This window comes from Pieris napi, chromosome 21 (assembly GCF_905475465.1).
Source record: "Pieris napi chromosome 21, ilPieNapi1.2, whole genome shotgun sequence".
Lineage (NCBI taxonomy): Eukaryota > Metazoa > Arthropoda > Insecta > Lepidoptera > Pieridae > Pieris > Pieris napi.
In genome coordinates, this window is record NC_062254.1 from 5,260,227 (window position 1) to 5,284,412 (window position 24,186).

The 24,186-nt window shown below is 33.1% G+C and overlaps 2 protein-coding genes across 2 annotated transcripts in view; one reads left to right on the plus strand and one right to left on the minus strand.

The window, feature by feature from the left end:
• The window catches only part of LOC125060179 (suppressor of lurcher protein 1), a 267,859-nt gene that overhangs the window by 228,050 nt on the left and 15,623 nt on the right, over positions 1 to 24,186 (plus strand). The window lies entirely within an intron of this gene.
• LOC125060181 lies at positions 691 to 2,939 on the minus strand. The gene has a single exon (XM_047664947.1). The coding sequence runs from the start codon at positions 2,388 to 2,390 to the stop codon at positions 699 to 701; it is 1,692 nt and encodes a 563-aa protein (XP_047520903.1). The 5' UTR covers positions 2,391 to 2,939; the 3' UTR covers positions 691 to 698.

Genomic DNA, 24,186 nt, shown 5'->3' on the forward strand with positions numbered 1-24,186 from the left:
CATTCTTACCACGTCTTATGTTGTCACTGCGTAATCGAGGACTTTGCTTTTGTTTATTAGCGGTACAAGACCACATGTGTGCTTTAATGGGAGTTAACTAATATGTGAAACACACATGCAAAATAAAAATAAATCTAATTTGAGTCAGTGATAGCCCTGGGTTGGTTATCCAGGTCATACTCACAGGTCAAACAATCAAAACGAGACGCCCACGACAGGCGGATATTCGCTTATAGCGGTCTAGGAACTTCAATTAAAAACCCTTTGTCTAAACAATATTTTATTCACTTTATGGTCTACCAGCGACCTACTTCGTTTGCCCGATGTATGAATAGAATATACGCCAAAATAATAACTTAGGTTACTGATGTATGTATTCTTAGTTGGCATTGTATGGGAAACGGGATAATCTGATTCTCTTAAAGCATGCCAAGATTACTAACAACCCTAACCTTTTATAAATATCATAAATTACAATAATAAGGGATATTTGTCAGTATAAAAAAATAAATTTTAACCAAAAAATCAATACGAGTATTTTTTTTTTTTTTTTTTTTTTAATATTATGGCAACAGTTTCAACTTTATGCCAGTTTCAAGTAAAAGGTTGGGAAACTACACGCGAAAAAAAATAAACAAAGACATCAAAAGGTAATAAAGGGATAAGCTGGTTAAAAATAAAATATGTACATAAACATATTACATCTTAATATTATTATAGATTATGAAAGAAGATAATACATTATAATACAATAAAGGATAAAGCAAAAGGCAGGAGATTTTAGTCGGAAACGGAACATGAAGTGATTGTAAAGAATTCAGAAAGGAGGTACGGTCATATTGGGAACAAGAAAAGAAAATATGGTCAAGGTCACCAATATCTTCTCCACACTCACAAATATTACTATCAATAATACGAAGCCTTGCTAAATGATGAGGTGTACAAACATGTCCTAAACGCATTCTGGAAATGATAGAAGTGACAGTTTTAGAACTTTTAACCTCAAAGAACCATGGTCTACTGGGGATCCTGGGTTGAATTTCAGCATAATGTTTGCCTTTGAACTTGCTGCTTCTCAACCAAACATCATTCCATGACTCCCAAAGATGGGTTTTCGGAAGAGCAGCTAAATCATGACAATAATTAATGTATGGGACTATGTCTCCATCCTTTATAGCTTCTTTAGCAAGCTCATCGGCTTTCTCGTTTCCTTTAATTCCACTGTGACTTGGAATCCATGCAAAGATAACGGTGTAATTTCTTTGAGAACATATTAAAAGCTTATCACGTATTTCGCAAATAATAGGATAACAAAGTTTCATTTGGAAAGGAAATTTTTCAAGAGATTGTAGTGCACTTTTTGAGTCTGAAAATATGATTGTACTTTTAGATTTTAATAAAATAACTAGTTCTAAAGCTTTTAAAAGAGCAAAACACTCTCCAGTAAAAACCGAGGATTCAGGAGGAAGTTTAATCTTTTGAATTATTTTATGTTGCCAATGAATTAGACCAACTCCAACACAATCATCAACAGAGATTTTAGAGGCATCTGTAAAAATATAATCCCAACCTTCCCAATTTTGTTCCTCAACGCTACTCATGAAACGAATATTTGTTTCCAGAATATCTTGCTTACGGACGCCTATATTATATCTTATATCCGGATCAAGAATTAAAGAATTGAATTGTGTCATAAATATGGGTAATGATGGAGATCGATGAATGCGGCTGTGTAATGTTAAAAATTTACGAAAGCTTATTATTAGACATGGTAATGATTTGTGACGCCAGTAACGGGATGTATAAATAATATTGTTCAATTCATGCAGCCTTCCATGTAGAGGGTGGTTAGAAAACTGCATAGATTTGAACAAGAATCGATCACTTAAAAATTGCCTTCTTAATTTTAAAGGAGGATCGCAGCATTCTACTTGTAAAGCATTGGATGGGCTTGATTTCATTACTCCTGTCACAATTCTCAAAGCTTTTGACTGAATGACATCAAGTTTTTGACTTCCCAAGACACTTCCTCCATCTAAGAGAAATGTGCCATAATCTAAAACAGATCTTATAAGAGCGTTATACACAAGTTTCATAGAAAACGGATGAGCACCCCACCATACACCTGAAAGGCATTTCATGATGTTAAGCAGCTGTGCACATTTCATAACAACATGTTCATAATGGGCAAGTCCAGACAATTTTGAATCCAATATAACTCCTAAAAATTTAATTTTTGTTTGGAGTGGCAAAGATTGACCATTGAAGGTCACATTTATTATAGGAGTTGTGCGTTTTTTGGAAAATACGACTATAGAACTTTTGGAAACTGATAGATCTAGGTCATTTTTAACTAACCAGATATTAAGACAATTAAGTGAACTAGACATGGAATTGCAAGCCTTAACCACAGATTTATCAACGGAATAAAAAAGAAGATCATCTGCATATTGTAGCACATTTATATGGGAATTTATAGATAGTTCTAAATCATACGTGTAAATATTATATAAAAGTGGGCTTAGTACCGAACCTTGGGGAAGGCCTTTAAAAACTGTACGCTTTAACTCGGTAATATTACCATCTTTCTGAACGATTAATGATATGTATCTGCATGATAGTAAATTGATGATAAAACGTATTAATAACGTAGGAACCTGTAGCTCTAATAATTTGCGTTGTAGAATAGAAATGTTCACATTATCATAGGCGGCAGAGATGTCCAAAAAGGCAGCAACAATATCTTCATCACGCGAAAAAGCTATGCGAATATCTGTGGTCAATATAGCTAAATTGTCTATTGTAGATTTTGACTTCCGAAAACCGTATTGACTATTGGCTATTAAATTATTGTTTTCTATAAACCATTCCAAACGATTCTTCACAAGATGTTCAGCAATTTTAGTTAAAACGGAGGACAACGCAATAGGCCTATATGAGGCAACGTCATTGGTAGGTTTGTTAGGTTTTTTAATCGCTATAACTTCTTGAGACTTCCATGTTTCAGGAATATTACCTGTGACCATGACGGAGTTTATTAAATTTAAAAAATACATTAAGGCAGTATCACCAAGATGAGATAAAAATGAGTACATAATACCATCCTGACCAGGAGATGAATCTTTAACATGTGAAAGCACACCTTTCAATTCATGTAATGAAAAGGGAGAGTTTAAAGAGGAAGTGTCATCTATCAAAGACGATTCCAAAGGAAAGTAGATCGATTCAGCAGCTGATGGAGGAGCTAATCTGTCTAAAAAGGCATTTGTTAAAAAAGGGGGAAGTGAAGACGATGATAAAGATTCTTTGAAAGCAGATCGAAAACGTTTAATACTTGTCCAAACTTCTGAAGGGCACGTAGAAGGAGATAAAGAAGTACAAAAATTTTTCCAGCCTGCCTGCTTTTTATCTCTGAGGAATTTACGTGTGGTACTAATAACTTCATTGAGAATATCTAAATTTTCATTGGACATGTCCTCAGCATAGACTCTCTCAGCTTCCTTTCTTCTGCTTACAGCAACCATACATTCTCTATCCCACCATGGAGGAAAAGGAATCTTATTTGACGGATTTCGTTTGACAGAAAAAATCTGATCGGCAGATTCTATTAAACATGTAGCCAAAGCTTTAGAGGAATTGGTCTCACCACCGCTAACTAATTCAGGCAAATCATTTATTTTAGATTCGACAAGGATTTTAAATGCAAGCCAATCAGCATTATTTAATTTATATTTCACACGAGGTTGTCGTTTTTGATAAGGAGAGCGTCTAATAGGTGAGGATATGATAATCGGGAAATGATCACTGCCAAAAGTAGATGATGAAGTGTACCAAGAACGAGAAGAAGCAAGATCTGGAGTACAAATTGATAAGTCAACCGCGCTAAGCTTTTCATTAGGCTTTGTACGTCTGGTTGGTGAGCCAGTATTAAGTAAACACAAATTATGTAAATCTAATATTTCAACTAAACGTACACCATTGGAGTCAGTAGTGCCACAACCAAACATTTGGTGATGAGAGTTAAAGTCACCCAATAGAAGGAATGGACGACTAAGTGAAGAAAGTAAATTATTAACGCTATTGAGAATAACAAAAGAGGAACGAGCTAGGTAAATGGAAACTATAGAAATATTATCAATTTTTATGCCGACAATATTAATGGCATCATTAGAGATTAATGAAGAAAACGCTATTTCAGAAAAATTAATTGAGTTCCTGACAAGTAACGCTACGCCACCATGGGCCATGGCCATCAAATCTATCATCACGCAAGCAGGTATATCCTGGGATCCTTAATAGGTACCCTGGCTTCAACCACGTTTCAGATAACGCGACAACAACGGGAGAATGTTTATTTATCAAATATATCAAATCATGTTTCTTTGGAACAACACTCCTGCAATTCCATTGAATTATCTTGGAATCCATTATTTTTAATAACATTAACTGATTTAATTTTTTCATTAATAGAGGCAACGTGGGACGGTTTCAATAAGTTTGAGTTTATTAAACTAGTTAATAATGCTAGTATCATTTCTAATACATCAGATTTTTCTTCTTCTTTATTTTTGTGTCCAACCAGAGCACTGCCATTTTTAGGCTCTGGAACTTGGAAATCTTTTAAAACATTATAATGAGCAACACGATCATAACCATGTTGTGGTTTACGAGGAGAGCGAGGTTTTAAGAATATTGTTTTTTTATTTGAGGCATTAGTAGAATTATTACGAGATACAGACTTCGCTGCGGAAGAATATACGGGTTTTGGTACTTCCGGAATTGTTGAACTTAATGCATCTGCGTATGAAGGCTTAATAGAAGAAAAATATTTACTGGCTTCGGCATAAGACATGCAGCTCTGAGCCATTTTAACTTTGATTTCTGTCTGTCTCACAAATTCTGGACATGACTTATCTATCGCTGAATGGGACCCTTCGACTTCACACATTACACAGTACAGAGGATCTTTATCTGACCTGTCACATGATACACCTGCATGTTGACCTCCACAGTTATAACATATTGGAGTCTTAGAACGACATTGAACTTTGGTATGACCATAACGGCAGCATTTATAGCATTGTATGGTAGGATAAATATATATTTCTACTGGAAGAGCATTATAGCACATGAAAATCCTTTTTGGTAAAACTTGCCCATCAAATGTTATTACAACTGATTCAGAGGGTTTCCAAGAAACCGAGTCATTAATTTTTACCTTGCGATTCAAACGTCTTATTTTAAGTATTTTGCCGCAGCCTATAGGTACGGATACATTTTGTTGAACTTCCTCTACACTCCAATCTACAGGGACCCCGCGAACTAGACCCATTCTTGTTACGCTGAAAGTGGGAATGAAGGCTTTTAACTTTTTCGTTTCCAAAAGATTGCAGTTAAGAAAATTATTGGCGTCTTTATAATCGGAAAAGCCAACTACGCACCTGTTTCTTCCTATACGCTTTACACTTCCGGGAATAATATTATTAAATTTGTTCTGCTTTAAAAAATTGCCAAATGTTATTGGATGGAGAATGGTCCCGTCGTCAGGTGAACTTTGAATACGTTGAACATGTATAAAATAAGGGGAAACATCGGTAGAAACATATTCATTACGGCCAATCGAACGGGGGTCCGTATTGGTTACTGAAGTTGTGGTGTTGTTTAAATTTCCCGCGTTAGAGTCTTGAGAGATATTTGAATTTTCCGTGTAAGATGTTGATGGTCGAGAGGATGTGCTATGTGAATTATTATTATTTTGCAAGTGTGGAGATGACGTGGATTGAGATATAGGTTTTGAAGTAACCTTTTTAATTAACATTGACTCATCTTCTACATTGCATAAGCTTTCGCACTGACAGTAATCACCGCTAGAACCACTACCTTTCTTTTTCTTAATTTTCGTACATTGCCGACAAAGGCGCAAATAACGTGTTCGTTTACGACTTCCTTCACCTGTTTGAGATGATACCGAACAATCGGTATCCATTTTGTCAAACTCATCTTGTGAACCAACAGATACATTTGATCCCACAGGGAGATTCAAGCCAACAAGGCAATCATCCCCCCGACCTAGATCGGGGGGCTTGTTCATACAATATTTACAGAAATTACAAAAACTTACCGACTACACGATGACACTATACACAAATATGATATAAAGATTACATATAATACAAAAATTAAAACTACCAGCTTATCCTCTGCGTTTTAACTAGTAAAATTAAATTAAATATTCAACACCGTGAAAAATACGTCTACCATGAACGAAGTTTCCCGCGCTTTTTTTCATACGAGTATTTTAAAATATTGATTTTTATACGTCAGTCACGTGAAGCAAAAGGTCACAGATTAGTAGAACCAACGCAACGATGACGTAACATGTCATTCAATAATGTCATCGCCTGTGTAATTATAATACTACCCTATAAAAAGTCAGAGATAGATGATTAAAAAAATAATATTTGTGTATTTGTGTAAATTAAAAAGGATAATTAACACGTAAAAATCTTGCCGTTTGTTTACTTATTTAAAAGTATACACGCAGGGCCTGATTAACCCTTAGGCTAATTAGGCTGCAGCCTAGGGCGCGACGATCTTGGGGGGCGCGGGCGCGCTGAAATCTTGTCTTAGCTTCCATCATCCCCTGCATATTTTAACTAGACCGAAACGAAACACTAAATGTACTGTGAACTGAGTTTACAAGCAAATGGCAAATTATAGTATCTAAATTAGATGAAGAACGATCTACGGTTCTAAAAAATCTGTCAAAAACTCGAAAAAAATCAAAGTAAAGAGACCAAAATAGACGCAAAAGCAGTTTTAGAAAAAATTCAAACTCTAGAAATTGCAATAATGTTGTGCTTTTGGAACTCTGTGCTTGTAAAGTTACAAATCGTTAGTACACAGCTACAAGCAAGTTCAGTTGATTTATCTGACGTTGTTACTCTTTATGAGACATTGCTTATTTTGATACGATGCGTGACGAAAAAGAGTTTAAAAATTTTGAATAAGAAGCAATCAAGAGATGCGAAATGACCACATACAAAAAAGATGTAAGAAGAAAGAAACCAAAATTTAATTTTAATGAAGTTAAGACAGGGCACTTGAGTTAGAAGATCGATCGATCGATTTGTTGCAGATCGATCTGTAAACTTTTATAAATAGTATGAACCATGTTAAAATTTTCACACTAGTAAACAAAGTCAAAACTAATATACTACTTTTTAGACCGACCGTAACACACCTATCAGCTGGCAGGGGCGCATTTTGATAAATAGCCTAGAGCGGTCAGAACTCTTGATCAGTCTCTGTATACACGGACTGTTGTGACGCCATCTTGCCTAGAAAGCATTTTGGCGGGTTCTTGAAATTATTAATGTTTTATTTGATATTTTAAATTGAAGAAATAAAGAAACATTTTGTGTATGTCCTATAGTCACTAATAAATAATCTGACCTGATTTATAATTTAAATTAGTTATTAAATCAGACCTAAATAATACAGTAAATTAAGCTTTATATTAAAATGCGCATACTAATTCTAATACTATTCGCATTTCCCTCCTATCACAGATCATTATTTATCAATGCAATATCGAATCCCGTTATAAATTTTATCGTCTCCAAATATAATAATTAACATAATTGGATAAATAGGTAACATCGCGTTACTTAGGCTAGTATTTTATATACTCTCGCTCTCATGTAGGTCTGTTTATTTATATCACTATTATATTGATAGTTATACTTTCAACTTTATGTTAGGAACAAAACCCCTGTATACTGAATTCTAGGAAAAGTAGAACTATTTTTAAGGTTGAATTAATTGAAAACAGGAAGTGAAATAGTATGTCCTATTTCTAACATATATATTTTGTACTGTTTTGGTGTATTGTCCTCTCCACAATGGCGTGGTTTATTTTACATATTTGTATTGCACTACATTGCATTCATATTTCTCCTTACTCAACGCCATTTATTTACATTTAATAAAATACAGCTTGAGCTGTTTGTATAAAATAAAGTCTGATTTTTGTTAATGCGAGTAACATTGGATACAAATATATTTATTAAAAATTTGTCTGTAATTAATACAAATACCCTTTTCGAAATTAGTACACTATGAATATGTTTATTAATAAATATTGTATTAAAGACATATTTTGCTTAAAGACATATTAGGCTAAAGGAATAAATATCCCTGAAGTCCCGTAATGGGGCAAGGGGCAGACTTTCTCTCTTTAATATTTTTATATAAGGTCTTGTGTCGACAGATGTCTATTTATTTATCAATAAGGGAACATGATACATCACGAATACAAGATATGTAATAAAAATATACAAATTACAATTATTGAAGTTTCCTTGAATTGTTAATATAATAATAATAATTATGAAAATAATAACTATCTTTTTTGTCACCAGTAACGTGTTTACTAGATAATACTCGGCTCTTTGATATGTTTGTGTATAATCATTTTTAACATGAGTCTGTGTTCACTAACCAAAATATTGTTTCGCCGGAAATTGATTTCTTGCCGTCCTCGTCTGTTCATGATGGTTAACCAATACGCAGTAAAAGGACCTACTTTAAACCTAAATCTTAAATAAAGTGAAATAGAAAGAAAGATAAAATCCCGTCTGATAACTCTTCCTTTCTTGGCGACTCCTATAGGGTTTCCACAGTAAGACTATGAAATTTACTTTCTGCCTCGCTTAGCTCCCACTCCACCTTCTAAATCTTAATATATATAAATTACATATCACATTGTTTGTCCGCTATGGACTCCTAAACTACCGAACCGATAACAATCAAATTTGCACACCGTGTGTAGTTTGATCCAACTTAAAAGATAGGATAGCTTACATCTCAATTTATACCGCAATATTATTTTATTGCAAAATATTTGTGTATTATTTGATAGTTACAATTCTAACAGATAGCGCTGTATTGAAAGTAACAACGTTTCACATAAGCTACAATTTAATGGCATAACCACCAAAAAAGCATGATGGTCCCCATGACTGGTGTTCTCCTACCGTTTCCCGTGAATAGTTTGCTACTATGTAATATAACAAAAACCTTAGCCACAGCAACGCTTGGCCGGTCTGCTAGTATCCTTATAAATCTCTACTGTAGTTACAGCCCTTACCTGGCCATATTGCATCTCTAATATAATTTAGAAATGATCGTGATTCATGTGCCAATTATATTGTCCATATCTGTTTTAGTTGTTTTTTACATACAATATTTGCAGTTTTGCACTTTTGCGTTCACAATACTTTGTCATATCTTTCTTCGCAGTGGTTGCCCGGGTAAGTTCATTTGAAACTTTACTTAAGTGTTCTGGCTGTTTTTTTAAAAGCAATGACGTGTTAAATAAAGTTCGTCTCTCGTTTATTAAAGTGAGTAATACAATTAAAAACTCACCACGGCTCCACAAGCATACAACCGATGTGAAAACTTTCCTCCATTTTTTCAAAATACACACGCATTTTTCACGAGAGATCATACATAAATTCACTGGGCGAAACGGGCCATGACTGATGCACAAACGTAAAGTACTAATAGAATGTAAGGTAAAAAGATACATTTTTGAAGCGTATACTTTAAATTAGCGACAAATTTTGACATCTTTTGGTCCGATGCATTTTTTTAAGCCCTTATTGCTGACACCCAGTATCATACATTAACATATATTTAACTTACATACCCTAACTAAATCTAATACACCATACGAGTATGACCCGATTTTGGTTAACAGCGTGTCCTGTTACACATAGGCCCCTTCCAGCTGCTTCCATTATTTTCTGATGTTAGCTCTTCTTGTCCAAGTTCTGCCTCCCATTCTCTTTATATCGTCTGCCTATCTCTTGCTCTGACTTCCTCTTTTCCTTTTTCCATCGCGTCGCGTTCTGTAATAATTTTTGTCCATTTCAATCTGCTATCTCTCGTCATGTGCCCGGTCCAGCGCCATTTCAATTGCCTTATTTTCTTCGTAATGTCCTCTACTTTGGTCGTTGATCTTATCTCTTCAGCTCTTTTTCGATGTCTCCATTCCTCTTTGAAAAAATAATGAAATGGATCGATGCATTTTAGAATACCTTAAAAAATTTACAATTATGATAGCTGAACGTTGGCCTGAGATTTCTATAAGTTTCTTTGATCATAGGCAAGTCCCTTTCTATGTGTCTGATCAAACTCATGTATATTGTTACTGCCGGTTTCTTGATGATATTTTCCGTAAGGTTTACGCTAGTAGTACACATATAAATATAACTTCTTTAAAAGCGTGCGTGCATTATTTACAAACTTCGACGCACCGAGTAGCGGTCGATAGCTTTTCAGTGGTATATGACAGTAGTGGTGGCAGTGTCTCGCTAAATGCTAAAGTAAGAAATTCGCATGTATGTAATTTAATGATATAACCTTTTATATATATACAATTTACATAAACCAAAAGTGAAATAACAAATGCATACATAAAAAAATCCGTTGCTTGGGTTCGTTCGACCTTACGATCGTAGGACTATACTAACACTCATACAATGTTACAATACAGTAACATTGTACACCGAATATGATTTTGTTCCATTCGGTGTCGAGACCCTTCGTCCGTGGGGTCCTAGCGGTATAAGGGTTTTGAGAGAAATAGCTAAAAGGTTAGTCGACATCACAGGAGACCGAAAAGCTGGCAGCTACCGCGGACAAAGATAGTCTAGTTATTCAAACGGGGAACGCTGCCAGTATCTTCGGAACCTTGCCTAAAAGGACTTCTTTTAATAATATATTTTAGTTATCTTATTATATTTTTTCAGGCTTTTAGGTTTAGATTCAAAGAATGTTATTTTTACGTTGCTTAATTAATGTAATACTTGATATTAAATTTCTAGGCAATACAGTTATATATGTATCTATATGAATTTGTAACCTAACTAACCTCAGTATTTGTACTAAATTATGAAGATGATATTTGGTCAACGCACTCAATAGTTCTTTGTAAGTTTTTTACGTCGATGATTTTCTGTATTTCAATTGGAATTATTTGTTCTAGTACTCTCAAAAGTTCTAGATGTTCTAACCTATTTGACACCATCAGTCTCTGCACTCAAGAGATATCGGTTTCTAAGCTCCTTATCGAGACTATGTACCAAGTAAGATTTGCTCGCAAACGATTTTGCAACCGCACAAATTCCATGCAGATAGCGTAGAATCCGAAAAATCTTTAGACCTGTGAAATAAAAGTAGTTTTTTATTCGCACAATTAAAAAAAATAGTTTTGATTCTTATTCTTGGTTTACTTTTTGAAAAATCCCGAAATTTACAATTTAACGTGTATATTTTCTGATATATTTACAAAGTTCGGACTAAAATCATGTAATATTTATAATCTTATAGGTTAGACGTAGACTTAATTAGGTCAGTAAAACCTAATAATTTAAGTCTCCATTTTTTACTACAGCAAGTTAAAGCCGCGTTGAATTGTTGATATTACTTCGTGTTCGACCTCACGACCCTTAAATATTCGTGTGGCGTGTTACAACAAATCATGAATATTGTCGTATAAGGAAACCTCTTAATTAGATTTTAAATTTTAATATAAAAAATTGGAATAACATACGTCTGCACTGCGCAGTTGATTTGAGGCGTTCCGCTGTACACGTCGCCCACCGTTAGTCGCATCTCGCGAGCCGTCACCTCCCGACCTTACGCCCGCTAAGCCAACCTTATACTATGTGAATGTGTCGAAAAAGTGCTAGCAATGATCAAGGAAACGTATCAAGGATTGCTCTTGAGTTTCGTTTCTATCTCCTTTTGCTGTCAGCTGACAGAAACTATGGCGAAGAGTGCCAGCCGTTACATAGGTGAGTAAAGCAATCGTTCTAAATTTAAATACATACATCTTAATTACTTCTCACCTTTATTTGAACTTTTTGTTTCCTTAATCTCGGTGGCGTCTTTCGCGTCGCTTATTAAAAGTTTCAACTTAATCTAGCTAACTTTAAACTTGTGGCTTCTGGCTCTGAAGTCTAATAATGGAACTTTTAACACTAAGCTTTATGAAGACTGAAATTTACTGAGTCTTCTAAACCGCGTAGTATAAGGGTTTTAATAGAACATTTAATTACTCATACATGATACATTAATGCCTTAATTACTCATACTATACAATATATGTATGAAATAACGAATTACAAAGGTAAACATTTCTCATAATATGTAATATTATAACGAATTCCAATGGTGATTAAAAAAAAGTATTTCACAGTAATATTTCTATTGAGTGGTTGCTAAAAAAATTGTTGGTAAAAATTATAATTTCTGTTTTATTTAGGTCAAAACAGCGTAAAAAGTATTCAAAATACTTGGTGAAGAAATTAACTGACTTGAAGTAATAAGCACACAAAGTTAAAGTTCTAACTTTTACAATTAAAATAACTTTGGCTATAATAAAACAATTTAGTGTCGAAATAAGCCCAGGTGTAAATAAGTTGTCATTTATTTGACTATGTCTTACAAATATAATATGTTCCTTATATTCGTTTTTGATAAATGAATAATATATAACCCCTTTATACAAGTATATAAATAATAGTTATAAACAGGTAAAAGTTTTATGGTCTTATTGGCTTCTGATATAGGCTTTTCCTATTTTTGACCATTATCAACTATGACAATTATCTCATCAATTATTTTCTGGGCAAGCCTTTTTATAAGCCTTTTTGCCTATAGTTTGATACCATTCTAATACGCTGTTAGTCCATTAATCTTTTTGTGTTCTTGGTATTATTCAGTTATGTCCTAATTTGTTGTAGAAGATTGTTAATCTTTGTCTTTTATAAGGTTTTTATCCACCTATTTATATTCAAAATATAAATAAAAGAAAATAATATTGTACAATTTAAAAGAATTCGGTTTTGCGTACCACAATACGTTACAATTCTAAATGGGATTTTGGTGCATATTCTTTAAATCAAATTGAATCAAATACTTAGTTAAAGATGCTCATTCTTAAATATGAAAACCAGAAATCAATGTGCGGTGGCCTCAATATGTCAATTTTGCGGTTTCATTTGGCTGAAGACTGGTCTCTGAAACAAAAGTCGTATTTTATAGAAAACTGGACTTTAACCTTTTACTTCGATAATCAAAAGTTATGGTTCTTGTTTTTTTTTTTTCGTGGGGTAATGCAATGCAATGGTTCTTGTTTGTTCTATGGTTTGGTATTGTTACTCGATACTCGATACTCACTACGTAAACACAAATTTCTTTCTTATCTTGGACCCCAACATCGATGGCGTGTGTCAGCACAGAAGGCTGATCACCTAATTACCTATTGAGAAAAAATCTCGAAATAGATACAGAAATCTGAGGCCAAGAATTGAATATTGAAGCTGCGGTTTTTTTGGTGTAATTGAAGCCTCCTCGATCGGGGATTCTGAAGTCGATTAACCACATATCAGTAATACAGCCTAAACAATAAATTAAAATTTAGTTTTGAATTTACTCTTTATATTATAAAAGTAAAAAGTGTAGTTAAACGTGCTAGTTTCAGGAACTATTTGTTTAAATCTAAAAATCATTTAATTATTTTATGTCCATTTATTGAGGAACATCACGCCATCACAGAATTAACGTGGAGCACAGCTAATTCTGTAATTATTCTCAAACTACTGTACTCAGTTACCTGAATGTTATTAATACAAATGATTTATTTTAATTCTTTCACTTTATAAAGCACTCCATATTTTTTGTCGTGATCAATATCTTGATCCTATAACGTAATTGATTTAAGTCTTTTTATTCGGGAATAACTTTCTCATCCTAAGAAAATACATTTTTGCAATTATCTTGAACTGTAATCCTTTAGGGACTTTCCTGTCTCGCTAATTCTGCTATCATTGATCTTGACAATTAATTAATTACATATTAAATTAATTAAGTTATATTGGAAATGAAATTCGTTTATATTCGAATTACTGGCATATATATATCGTTAAACTTCCTCGAGTTATGCATTATTTTATCATTGATATAGATTTATGACATCTAAAAAATGCTACCAAATTTGATGCACCATTACATAACAGCTGATTTATAAGAGTATATGACAGTTCACCTGTCGATTGGATGTATCGTGAACTTGAACTTTGATGAACGATTCCGGACACTGGTGTATGACAGATACTTTACGCTCGTATATTTATCTATTTAAAGAAGAGTTAAGATAAGAAAGAAGTCATCCGTCAAATGGCTATCAATTTATCAGAGTTGATAGTTTTAGTCAATCCTCAGACTTACCTGCAGCCCATAGATCAATTTAAGTTTAGATTACTTTTCCACCTGTCAAAGTATGATGCGCTTTTGATAAATGGGATACTGAGTACTCACTTAGACGTAAATCCTAGATCTTCTTACAGATCTTAAGATTCTTAGCTTAAGCTAACTAACTTTTGCAAGTTAAGTGGACCGGAATTAGCAGTGATAATCGGGTAAAATTAGAAGAAACAGTGCATTGGGGGTGAGCCATGAAGCGAACCCACAACATCAAGGTTGAGTATCGCGCCTAACCACAAGTCCTTCGTAATAATTTCAACACTTTATGTTAAATATTTGGCTTATAACATATAATGTAGACAAACGTAGTCTTATAAACTTTATTAACATTATAAATTCCAAAGAGTAAAGAAACAAGTTAACTAAACCAATACAAACCAACCAAGTAAAGTCGACGAACATTCATAAGTATTTTCTCATTTAAATGAGGATTAAGTAAATTTTCTCGTAAAATTCCCTCATTTTATATTCGTCCATAAGCTTCAGAACGCTTTTCAACACATGGAAGGTTTTAATACTGCTATATAACAAACATCATTTAACCTTTGCACCCTAAATAATTTATAATTACTCAAAGAATTTCGCTGTACTTTTTTTAAAGTGTAACGTACTTTTAGAAATCTCGGTCATCCACCTTTCTAGAATGCAAAACGTTTAGTTTTTCAACAAAAAAAAACAAAAGAGGATCAATAGCTAAACTCGAAAGCGACCATCGTTTTCGTGTCGCTTTTGCTTTAGCGTTTGACATTCTAACCCCGATGGACTGTATTTTGCTTAAATATTTTACAAGATCGAAGTCATTTTCTGAATTTTCAAAATGAACATTTGGTTTTTATAGAATCGATTAGTTTTTGGCCTGGTTTGTAGAATACGTGTTATACACGAAATGATGGGAAAAGAGCCTCAGATCTCCGAAGGATCACCAACTGGGAAGACGCAATGACCCTAGTCAAAAGGCTTAAATGGAGATGGACAGGACACCTGATCAGAGGCCAGAGAGCAAAATGGTCGAAAGAAGTCACTCAAGGGACACCTCGCTACAACACCAAGCGGAGGATAGGAAGTCCATGTGAGTGGTGGGCAGATGATTTTTAAAAAGCCACCGGTCCTCTGTGGCAAAGACTTGCCAGGGTTTGTAATCACTGGAAGCAGCTGGAGGAGGCCTTCGTGCCACAAAGGCAAGCTATACAAGAGGACAGCTGTGCAACAAAATTTTCTTAAAGAACTATTTTATATGCATATATATTTTTGTAAACTTTGTCTTGTATTAGTTGAAATAAAGGCTTTGAAATTTGGAATTTAATTGTAGAAAGTAGCAACGTTAGGCATTAATTACTTCACCACAGATAAGAACGTAAGATCGATAATTTGGGTATGCATTTTAGATTCTCTGAACTAATTTAGATAAAATAAGCTATGGAGGTTTTTTGCCCGTGTAGATTTGGTTTATTTTGGCAAAAGTCTTGGTCATTAACGGTCTCCACTGTCTATTATAAAAACCGTTCAAATTAGTTCGGTAGTTACATACAGGCAGACAAATGCGTCCGATGGCTTCATATAGTATGTACGGATATAATATTTTGCAATTTCATATAAACATTGAATTTAGTTTTACAGTCCATTCCATAATGTCGGGACAGGTAAAAAATGTAATTGGCAATTATTTGTTTTTTTGTTAGTCGTATTTTATATATGATGTCTGTCCCTCAGACAGAAACTTTATTAAGCATTTAGCATGGGGAGTAGTCAGAGGTGTTGTTCAGGTGAATATCTCCAGCTGAGTTACATCATCGGACTTGAAGGCGGAACACGAATTCCTCCCGTATCTGCTTGACGTCCGTGATTCCACAACTGAGCGTTTTAAGACAGTTTTTGCCGCGCACCAGCACTATGTGGAACTAACCGATTTAATTCGACTTAGGGCCCGTTAATAAAAGAGCGTACCAATTCTTAATAGGCCGACAACGCACTCGCGAGTCTTTTGGCATTGAGAGTGTCCATGGGCGTCGGTATCACTTAGCATCAGATGAGCCTCTTACCCGTTTGCACCAATTCGTAACTCCAGTCTTCAAACGCAGTCTTATCTAACTTCATATGTAAATACTCTATAAAGTTGTATGAACAATAAAAAACCATAAGGTTCGTCATTATATTCTGAATAATTGCAATGAACCGAATAAATGGATCCGATTTTGTTAATTAATCGTCATAATCGTTTTAATCGCTTCATAAAACCAGTCCATTATTTGCGCTTTACTGAGCTCTGGAATTGGAAAAACTAATCTGCAATATTACATATTAATAATCATAATTCCTATATTATTTAATATTTACAATAGATACGGCCACTTCTGACGGGTTTTAAACAATATCCGAATAATGTATGTGATTTAACCTTTCGTTTGAAAAATTCTGATACAACAATAGCTGTTCTTTTTATGAACATATGTTATACTATACAGCAACAAGTATTGTGCAACAGTAATAAAATTATAGTAAGATATTATTTTAATTATTTTTGTGTAGACAAATGAAAAAGAACACAGGAGATCTGTGTGGGGGTTAGTTCACTTTCTCGTTTTACTATACATCTTTTTTTAATGTGTGTACTTAAGGTTTTTGAAGTGAAACTTCTTTATCGGGTTGGAAAAATATTTAGTGTAACATTTTTGCGTTACGCGTCACATTTTTCCGTTACGTGCCATCTTTTGAAGTGAAACTTCTTTATCGACGTATGGGAGAAATTTTGAAGTCGAACTTCTGAAAAAAAATTACACACATTTGTCACATTTTTCGGTTACGCGCCATCTTTTTCTTGTCCCTACCACGGTTGATCCGAAGAGATTCGAAGCCATTAATAACAAAAATATATAATAACGATAACAATGATAGTAATACTAATAATTCTATTACAATTAATGAAATTCTGTAATAATCTTAGTACTACATAGTAGTAGTACAGTAATAAGTTAAAATGAAATAATTGTATTTGTATTCATGTCTACGATAATAAAAGCCTTTTGTTAAACTTTATCTAATTTAACTTTATTTGACCAATTTCTGTAAAGTTGCATATAGTAGATAATTTTTCGAAAAATAAGGTCATAAAGAAGTTTCACTTCTTACGTGTGTACACCTAGTACACGCACCCATTTTTATTTTTTCTTCTTTCTTTTCTTTTGTACCAACGGAATTCTTGGGTTAGTTATAGGTTTAAGGTATCATAGAATATTTTTATTGGATCACAACAATAATTTAGGAATGTAAATGCCTTATTGAGTATATTCACTGTTAACATAGGTACCGTGCTCATACAACTGAGGCCGGTAGACCATTATCATTTAAAAGGCTTGCAACGCACTCGCGAGCACTGTGGCATAAGTGTCCATGGGTGATCCTACTACTGACCATCTACTACTGCCCTATTACTGACCATCTGGTGATCCTCCAGACCGTTTGCACCGTTGCCGTTCTGAAAAAAAGTTAGAAAAATTTGTTAGATTTTGAAATTGTGAATTAAAATATGGACTTAAGATTCAATCAAATTATTATTAATTATTACTAAACATGTATGGGGAAGGGTAAATTACTAAGAAAAGAGAGATGTCGTGGGTGAATGCTAGTTGTCTACTTATATTTTCCCAAACAAAGATCCCTACGGAAATTGCAAATGTCGGTAAAAACAAGACAACTGAGAGTTTTCTTTGAAAACATTGCCCAAATCCATTGATAAACGACACATACATGTTGGGGTTGTTTTTGTATGTGACCGTAAAATTGAAAACACATCCTATAAATATAAACTATTCAACAGGTCCGAATGAAATCTATTTATTTTCAAAACATTCATGACGGGCCCAGCCCGATACAACAGCTCCTATAAACACAAAACATATTTCACTTTACCATTACAACTACTATATATAACACTAAATACTCAAACATTATAAAGGGGTAGATATGGAGTAATTCCAAAAATACTTTATTACAATACTCCATTATGGCTGAGTTATATACGCTATATTTTTTTATAACAATAATCAGAAGCGCACAACCTTTTTAGGTCTAGGCCTCAGATTTCTGTATCTGTTTTATCATCATCTGTCAATGTAATAGTACGTTTTCGGTCTAATTCAGCCCGGTTTCCTCACGATATTTTCCTTCACCGTTCGAGCGAATGTTAAATGCGCACATAGAAAGAAAGTCAATTGGTGCACAGCTAAAAATCAAACCTACGACCACAGGGATGAGGGTCGCACGCTGAATCCACAAAGTCAACACAATTTTTTACATAACATTTTAAGAAATGACCTGCCGTTCCAAGCCGGGACCGCTATTATTTGATAAACTTATACAATTTTGTTTGTAGGTCTAAGTAAAATAATTATCAATATGCAACAATATAAATGTTGTTTCTTAGTTAGTTGAGATTAACTTAAGGGTAGTTCGATTTAACTATTTTTAAACATATAACAGGGGAATCGGACAAGAGGCTCAGTTCATAATAAGTGATGCGTCCGCCATAGACAATATCCGCCAGAAGACTCGCAAGTGCATAGCCGGCCTATTAAGAATCGGCACGCTCTTTTATCATGGTCCCTAAGGCGAATTGGTTCAGAAATACGTTACTAAGAATTATATTTTTCCATCTGCAAACCTCTAGCTAATTTAAAATGCTAAGAACCAGCGTATCTATTCATCATTACCGCGCGCCATTTTTAATACAAGCTTAATTAACTGTCACGAGTGCTACGTGAAATACAGCAGAGATATTCCAGAAACTACTGCAAAGACTGAACTCTGCAAACTGTAATAACACACGCAAACTGCGAAACTAGAACCGAGATGTCTCATGTCATATTGTTTAATGTGTAGCAATTGAGCAAATCTTTTACTTACCAAACTGTAGAAAAGAGACCTCATAGAAATAAATCCATATCATGGTAAACAAACCTTTTTTCAAAGTATATAAAAGCCAAAAATCATTTAATCATATAGGTAACAATGTACACTTATGAACGTCAAAAAAAGAAATGTATATGAAATGTTTCTAACTTTACATTTAGTTCCAGTCCTCAAATAAAGGGCGTAGAACGGAAAAGAAGAACTGGCAATAAACGCTCCGCCACTCTTTTTAATCGCCATGTTTTTTTTTACACAACGAGCTGCAACCATTACACCATGTTCCACATGATATTTTAAGTAATTAATAATAATAACATAAATTAAAAACAAAGACTTGTCCTCTATCAGCAAGAGGCATGGTGAAATATGTACAGGCTTTTAATATAGAAACTATGATTGAAGTGTAAATTTATCAACCACTGCCTATAAATGGATGTGTTGGGGATATGTCACCGACTGTAAAATTTTACTCTCTCGAAAAAGCAATTATTTAAAGTTTTTGTATTATTAAATGATCTGACTGAAATTAACGTACAACCCTTGTTTATTTTGACCAAATAATATTAATTCTTATAATGTTTTGTATTTGATATTTCATGGCAACATGGCTTTTAAACCTGATTAATTAATTCTTAACACGTAAATAGGTAATCGCTCTTCAGTTTTTTAAAGTAGAATTTAAAAATTGAATATTTTTAGGTAACATAAAGATAATAGAAGCATTATTTGCATAACTCTAATACACAAATTGTAATCACATTGCCATCAGCCTAAAACAAAATTAACATTAAGAATAAATACAGATATCATTAAAGCGTTGAGCGTCAAGCTATGTTCGAAAATGTCTATGGTTATCTTCATTGTCTATGCTTGTTTCGTATAACCGGTGATATTTCTCTGTAATCTAATGGAGTCACACAAAGGCAAAACTTGATGTAACCGCATAATAGAGATGGAAATACCTTTTGTCGCTTTCTTGGCGAAAATAGGGGAAATTAAATTAGAATTTCATATGACTAAAGGCATAAATTAAATGAAGTACTACAGTATTACTAGGTCTGACTTTGTTTCTACAATACTTCTGAATAAATTCAACAGGAATTTCAATTGCCTCAATAATTAGTACGGCTTCGGACTCAAGTACTAATTAATCTAACCACGAAACCTTCCTAAGCCCTTTAAAAATCCGTAGAGCTAATATCACAAACTCGAAAATATATGAATGGTAATTAAAGGTAAACATGATGTTGCCGTGGTAGAGCTAAAAGCGAGTTGAACGGATTTTTATACAGTTTTATTTAATGGTTATATAAGTAATATATAACACGATGTAAATGTGCTTTCGACGCTAACTAAATAAATACGCTAGGAAACTAATATGTATTTTTCCGTATGAATAAATAATGTTGCTTAATTGATATAGTATTCAAATAAAATCCTACAAGTGAAACATATATATATATATATACAGTTAAAATGAAACGCAAAGGTTTGTAAGGATAAATGGGAAAAAATTTCATTAAAAAGTTTGAATAAATATTATGTTTTAAAGTTTTAAAAATTTAAGGGTACTGTGGGAAGTGAATTTGTCTTTTAGTATTTTTTTTTAAATTTTTACCGGCTTAATGAGATATACGATTTTTTGGAATCATATATTTGAATATGTTGTTCTATTTAGGCTTCTATGTGAACTGAACTTGTTATATTTTTTTATATATCGATTGATCCGTTTAATTAGGCATGTTAGAAAACAATGCAGGTCATCAAAAATATTGTTCACAGGTATTTCGGTTGTCTTGTTTTTCTTAATAACGTTTATTCTTCAATTATCTTAATATTTATCATTTTTGTAGAGTAGTTAGAAAGATTTATGCGTACATCTATTTAAATAAAAATGAATCGCTCAATATGTTGCTAGGTTCAAAACTCAATTCCAGTGATTTTTTTTAATTTATTCCTATAAATATATAAGAAAAATTGTTTTGATTAATACTTAGGTTTTTATTCTGGAAAAGCGAACAGTCTCTATGGGGTAGCATAGAAAAATGTTCCATATGTTGGTATGTATCTGATAAAAAGCTTGGCTAAGTAAAAAAATCATATTAAGGCGAAACGAATAAAATAATTTTGTTTCATGCCACTTAAAATATGTTTCGGTAAAATTTTGATGTTACAAAACTTTGATGATACTTTGAACTAGAGCAGAGAGAGCTGTTTCAAGTCGAGATGTAGTTTTATTAAGTAATGTTATATTTGAAAAGCAACAGCTTTTAATTTTAATGGATGACATTCGGAATGCCTAGCTTATACTGCACTTATACTGTAATGAAAACATCCCAGCAAAGCTTAACTTACTGAATAAAATTTTAGCGTTAAATAAAGTTAAACCCCAGTCATTAAAACTTAGTATGTTTTAACTAAAATACTGATCTTATTCTACAGCACGAATTAAATAATAATGTTAAGAATTAACTTTGTTAAAAATGTAGTACAACGGGCGGCCTTATATTAAGCGAACTCATCCAGGCAGCCCTCATTATAAAGACCAATAAAACAAGAAATGTGATGAGTGCAAGAGTGTGACACTTAATTTATAATACGAAAAATAAACATAAACAATTCTTAATATCATAAAAACGAAGTACCTACTTATAAACTTACATAAAATAGATCAAATGTAATAAATAACAAGATTGTTAAAAACTATTGGTCAAAACAAAAACCAAAAAAACGGCACAAAATTGATTCGGTGAATGTCTCACACACGATATTATTCAATATAATATAACATTACATTAGTAATACATAACATTCATTTATTGCGATAATAAAAAGTGACTGGCTAAAAATTAATTTTGTTGTGAAGCATTAAATTAAAATTAATTCCAGAAATTTCTATAAATTGAACAAAAATTAAACAAACAATCAATAATGTTGAATAATTTAATTATAAATATAATTATGTTAACAATTCATTGGGTTTCATTTCATTGATTCCATTTCAATTAATTGATTTCAAATAGTATTGTTAAAAAAACCATAGCCAATTAACCTTTATTGAAAATTGAATATTTTTATTTAAATTAACTTCGGAATATGTTTTTTAAATAACAGTTAAAAAACAATGTTTACGTGGTCGGTCAAAGTAAAAACGTTACTCCGCGGTATATAAATGTTACATTCATAACTTAAAACGTTGTTATAATTAGTTAAAAAACTATATTTGCTTTAATTACCGCATTTCGTATTTACTTCAATGTAATGACTGTTGAAGTTCTCAGCTTTCGAAGCGAGGCCGCGCCTTAGTTCATGAAATTAAGAAAATTAATTAAGAAAAATACTAGATTTTTCTGCTAGATGCTGTAAAATAATTAATATTTTATATTACGTAAAAGTTTTAAATTTTAAATCATTTTAATATTTTTTTTAAACTGTCAGTTTGGGAATATAGTGCATATGAAACGAACGACTAGACTGCATAGTTGTTGACAATTTACTTAAAAGTAGATTTCGGGTAACAAATCAATTAATCCAACACAGCAAGATGGAGCAGAGGTTGGAGTCGAGACATTGTCTTCTTGTCGTGACTTCCGTAAGTCAAAAACTCATTCCTTTTGACATACCAGAGTTTTAGCTATTCTTAATTAATAATAGAATCGTTATTAACTCGTATCAAAATAGAAAAAAAAACAAAATATAAAATCCTTTTCGGAGGCTCACCTCTAACCCAGATTGGAGATTTACGCGATTTGCCCTCAGAAACACGAGAGCCACAAATCTTTACTGTACTTAATACTGACACACCACAAAGCTAAACAATTTTTTACGCATAATCCGTAGAAAATATACTGATTTACACGCACAACAAAGTTTATTTGGAATGTTATGTGTCATTGGTTTGCATTTGGTAAATAGACCAAACATCGACCATAGTACTTTTTTTTTTTAAATCCTATGTCTTTTCACCGCAATATTATGATAGCTTTATATGTACCTCATGAACAACTCACTTCAAATAATAACGCTAGTAAAATTTTTAATCCAGAATAAAAGCAATTACAAAGTAACTTAAATATTATATCGAATATGAGCAGCTTACATATCTCCTAACTAATGAATACTTAAACTTAGTTTAAGTTTATAAATAAAGTTTAAAAAAAAATGTTACGATTAATGTAATTGGTAATTTTACATCATGTTACATTATGTATGAGGTAAGATAAATCTAATAATTTTTTTAACTCTAAATGGTATTACTTAATTACAAAAACGCTTAAAATAGCGCCCAAAACTTAACGAATAAAATCGATATTGAAAAGGTTGAAGTTCACTGTCATTGCACACATGGTTACGTAAGTTTCATGCAAAGTTCATAGTTTACGCGAATAACGTGGCCCCCGTCTCACTGTTTAGTAATGCATGAATCGGTCCCAAGCCTTCATTAATTATGGCATAGCTTGTGTTCCTGAAAATTGGATGTTTAGTACTGTTTTAAGTTATTAATGACTTTAAAATTCGGACACGCTTTGTTCTTACTTCCGGTATTACTTGTTTCTATGCGTTCATGTATTGACAGAATCATAATTAAGTTGTAAAAACGGAAGGTTTTTCATGAGTTTTCCGACAAGCCGAGCTGTCCGTTTATGTAGACGTGAAGGAACATTAAAAAAATGGTTTGGGGTTCATAATATTTCTGTATTTGTTTCTTGTTTATTAATTTTCTTAGTGATCAGCCTTCTGTGCCCGACACATGCCGATGACTGGGTCTAACGCCGGTTTCTTCACAATGTTTTCCATCGTCATATGAGCGTTTGTTTAATGCGCACATTGACAGAAAGTCCATCGAACCTACGGCCTCTGGGATAAAAGCCGCACAGTGAAACCACTAACTCAATACTGCACTTGATGTTTGGAATATATTTCGAATGAAATAGAGAATCACCG

What these genes read in the sequence shown, in the direction of transcription:
- LOC125060181 (XM_047664947.1), bottom strand. Translation starts at nt 2,390, where the DNA reads ATGTCTAGTTCACTTAATTGTCTTAATATCTGGTTAGTTAAAAATGAC.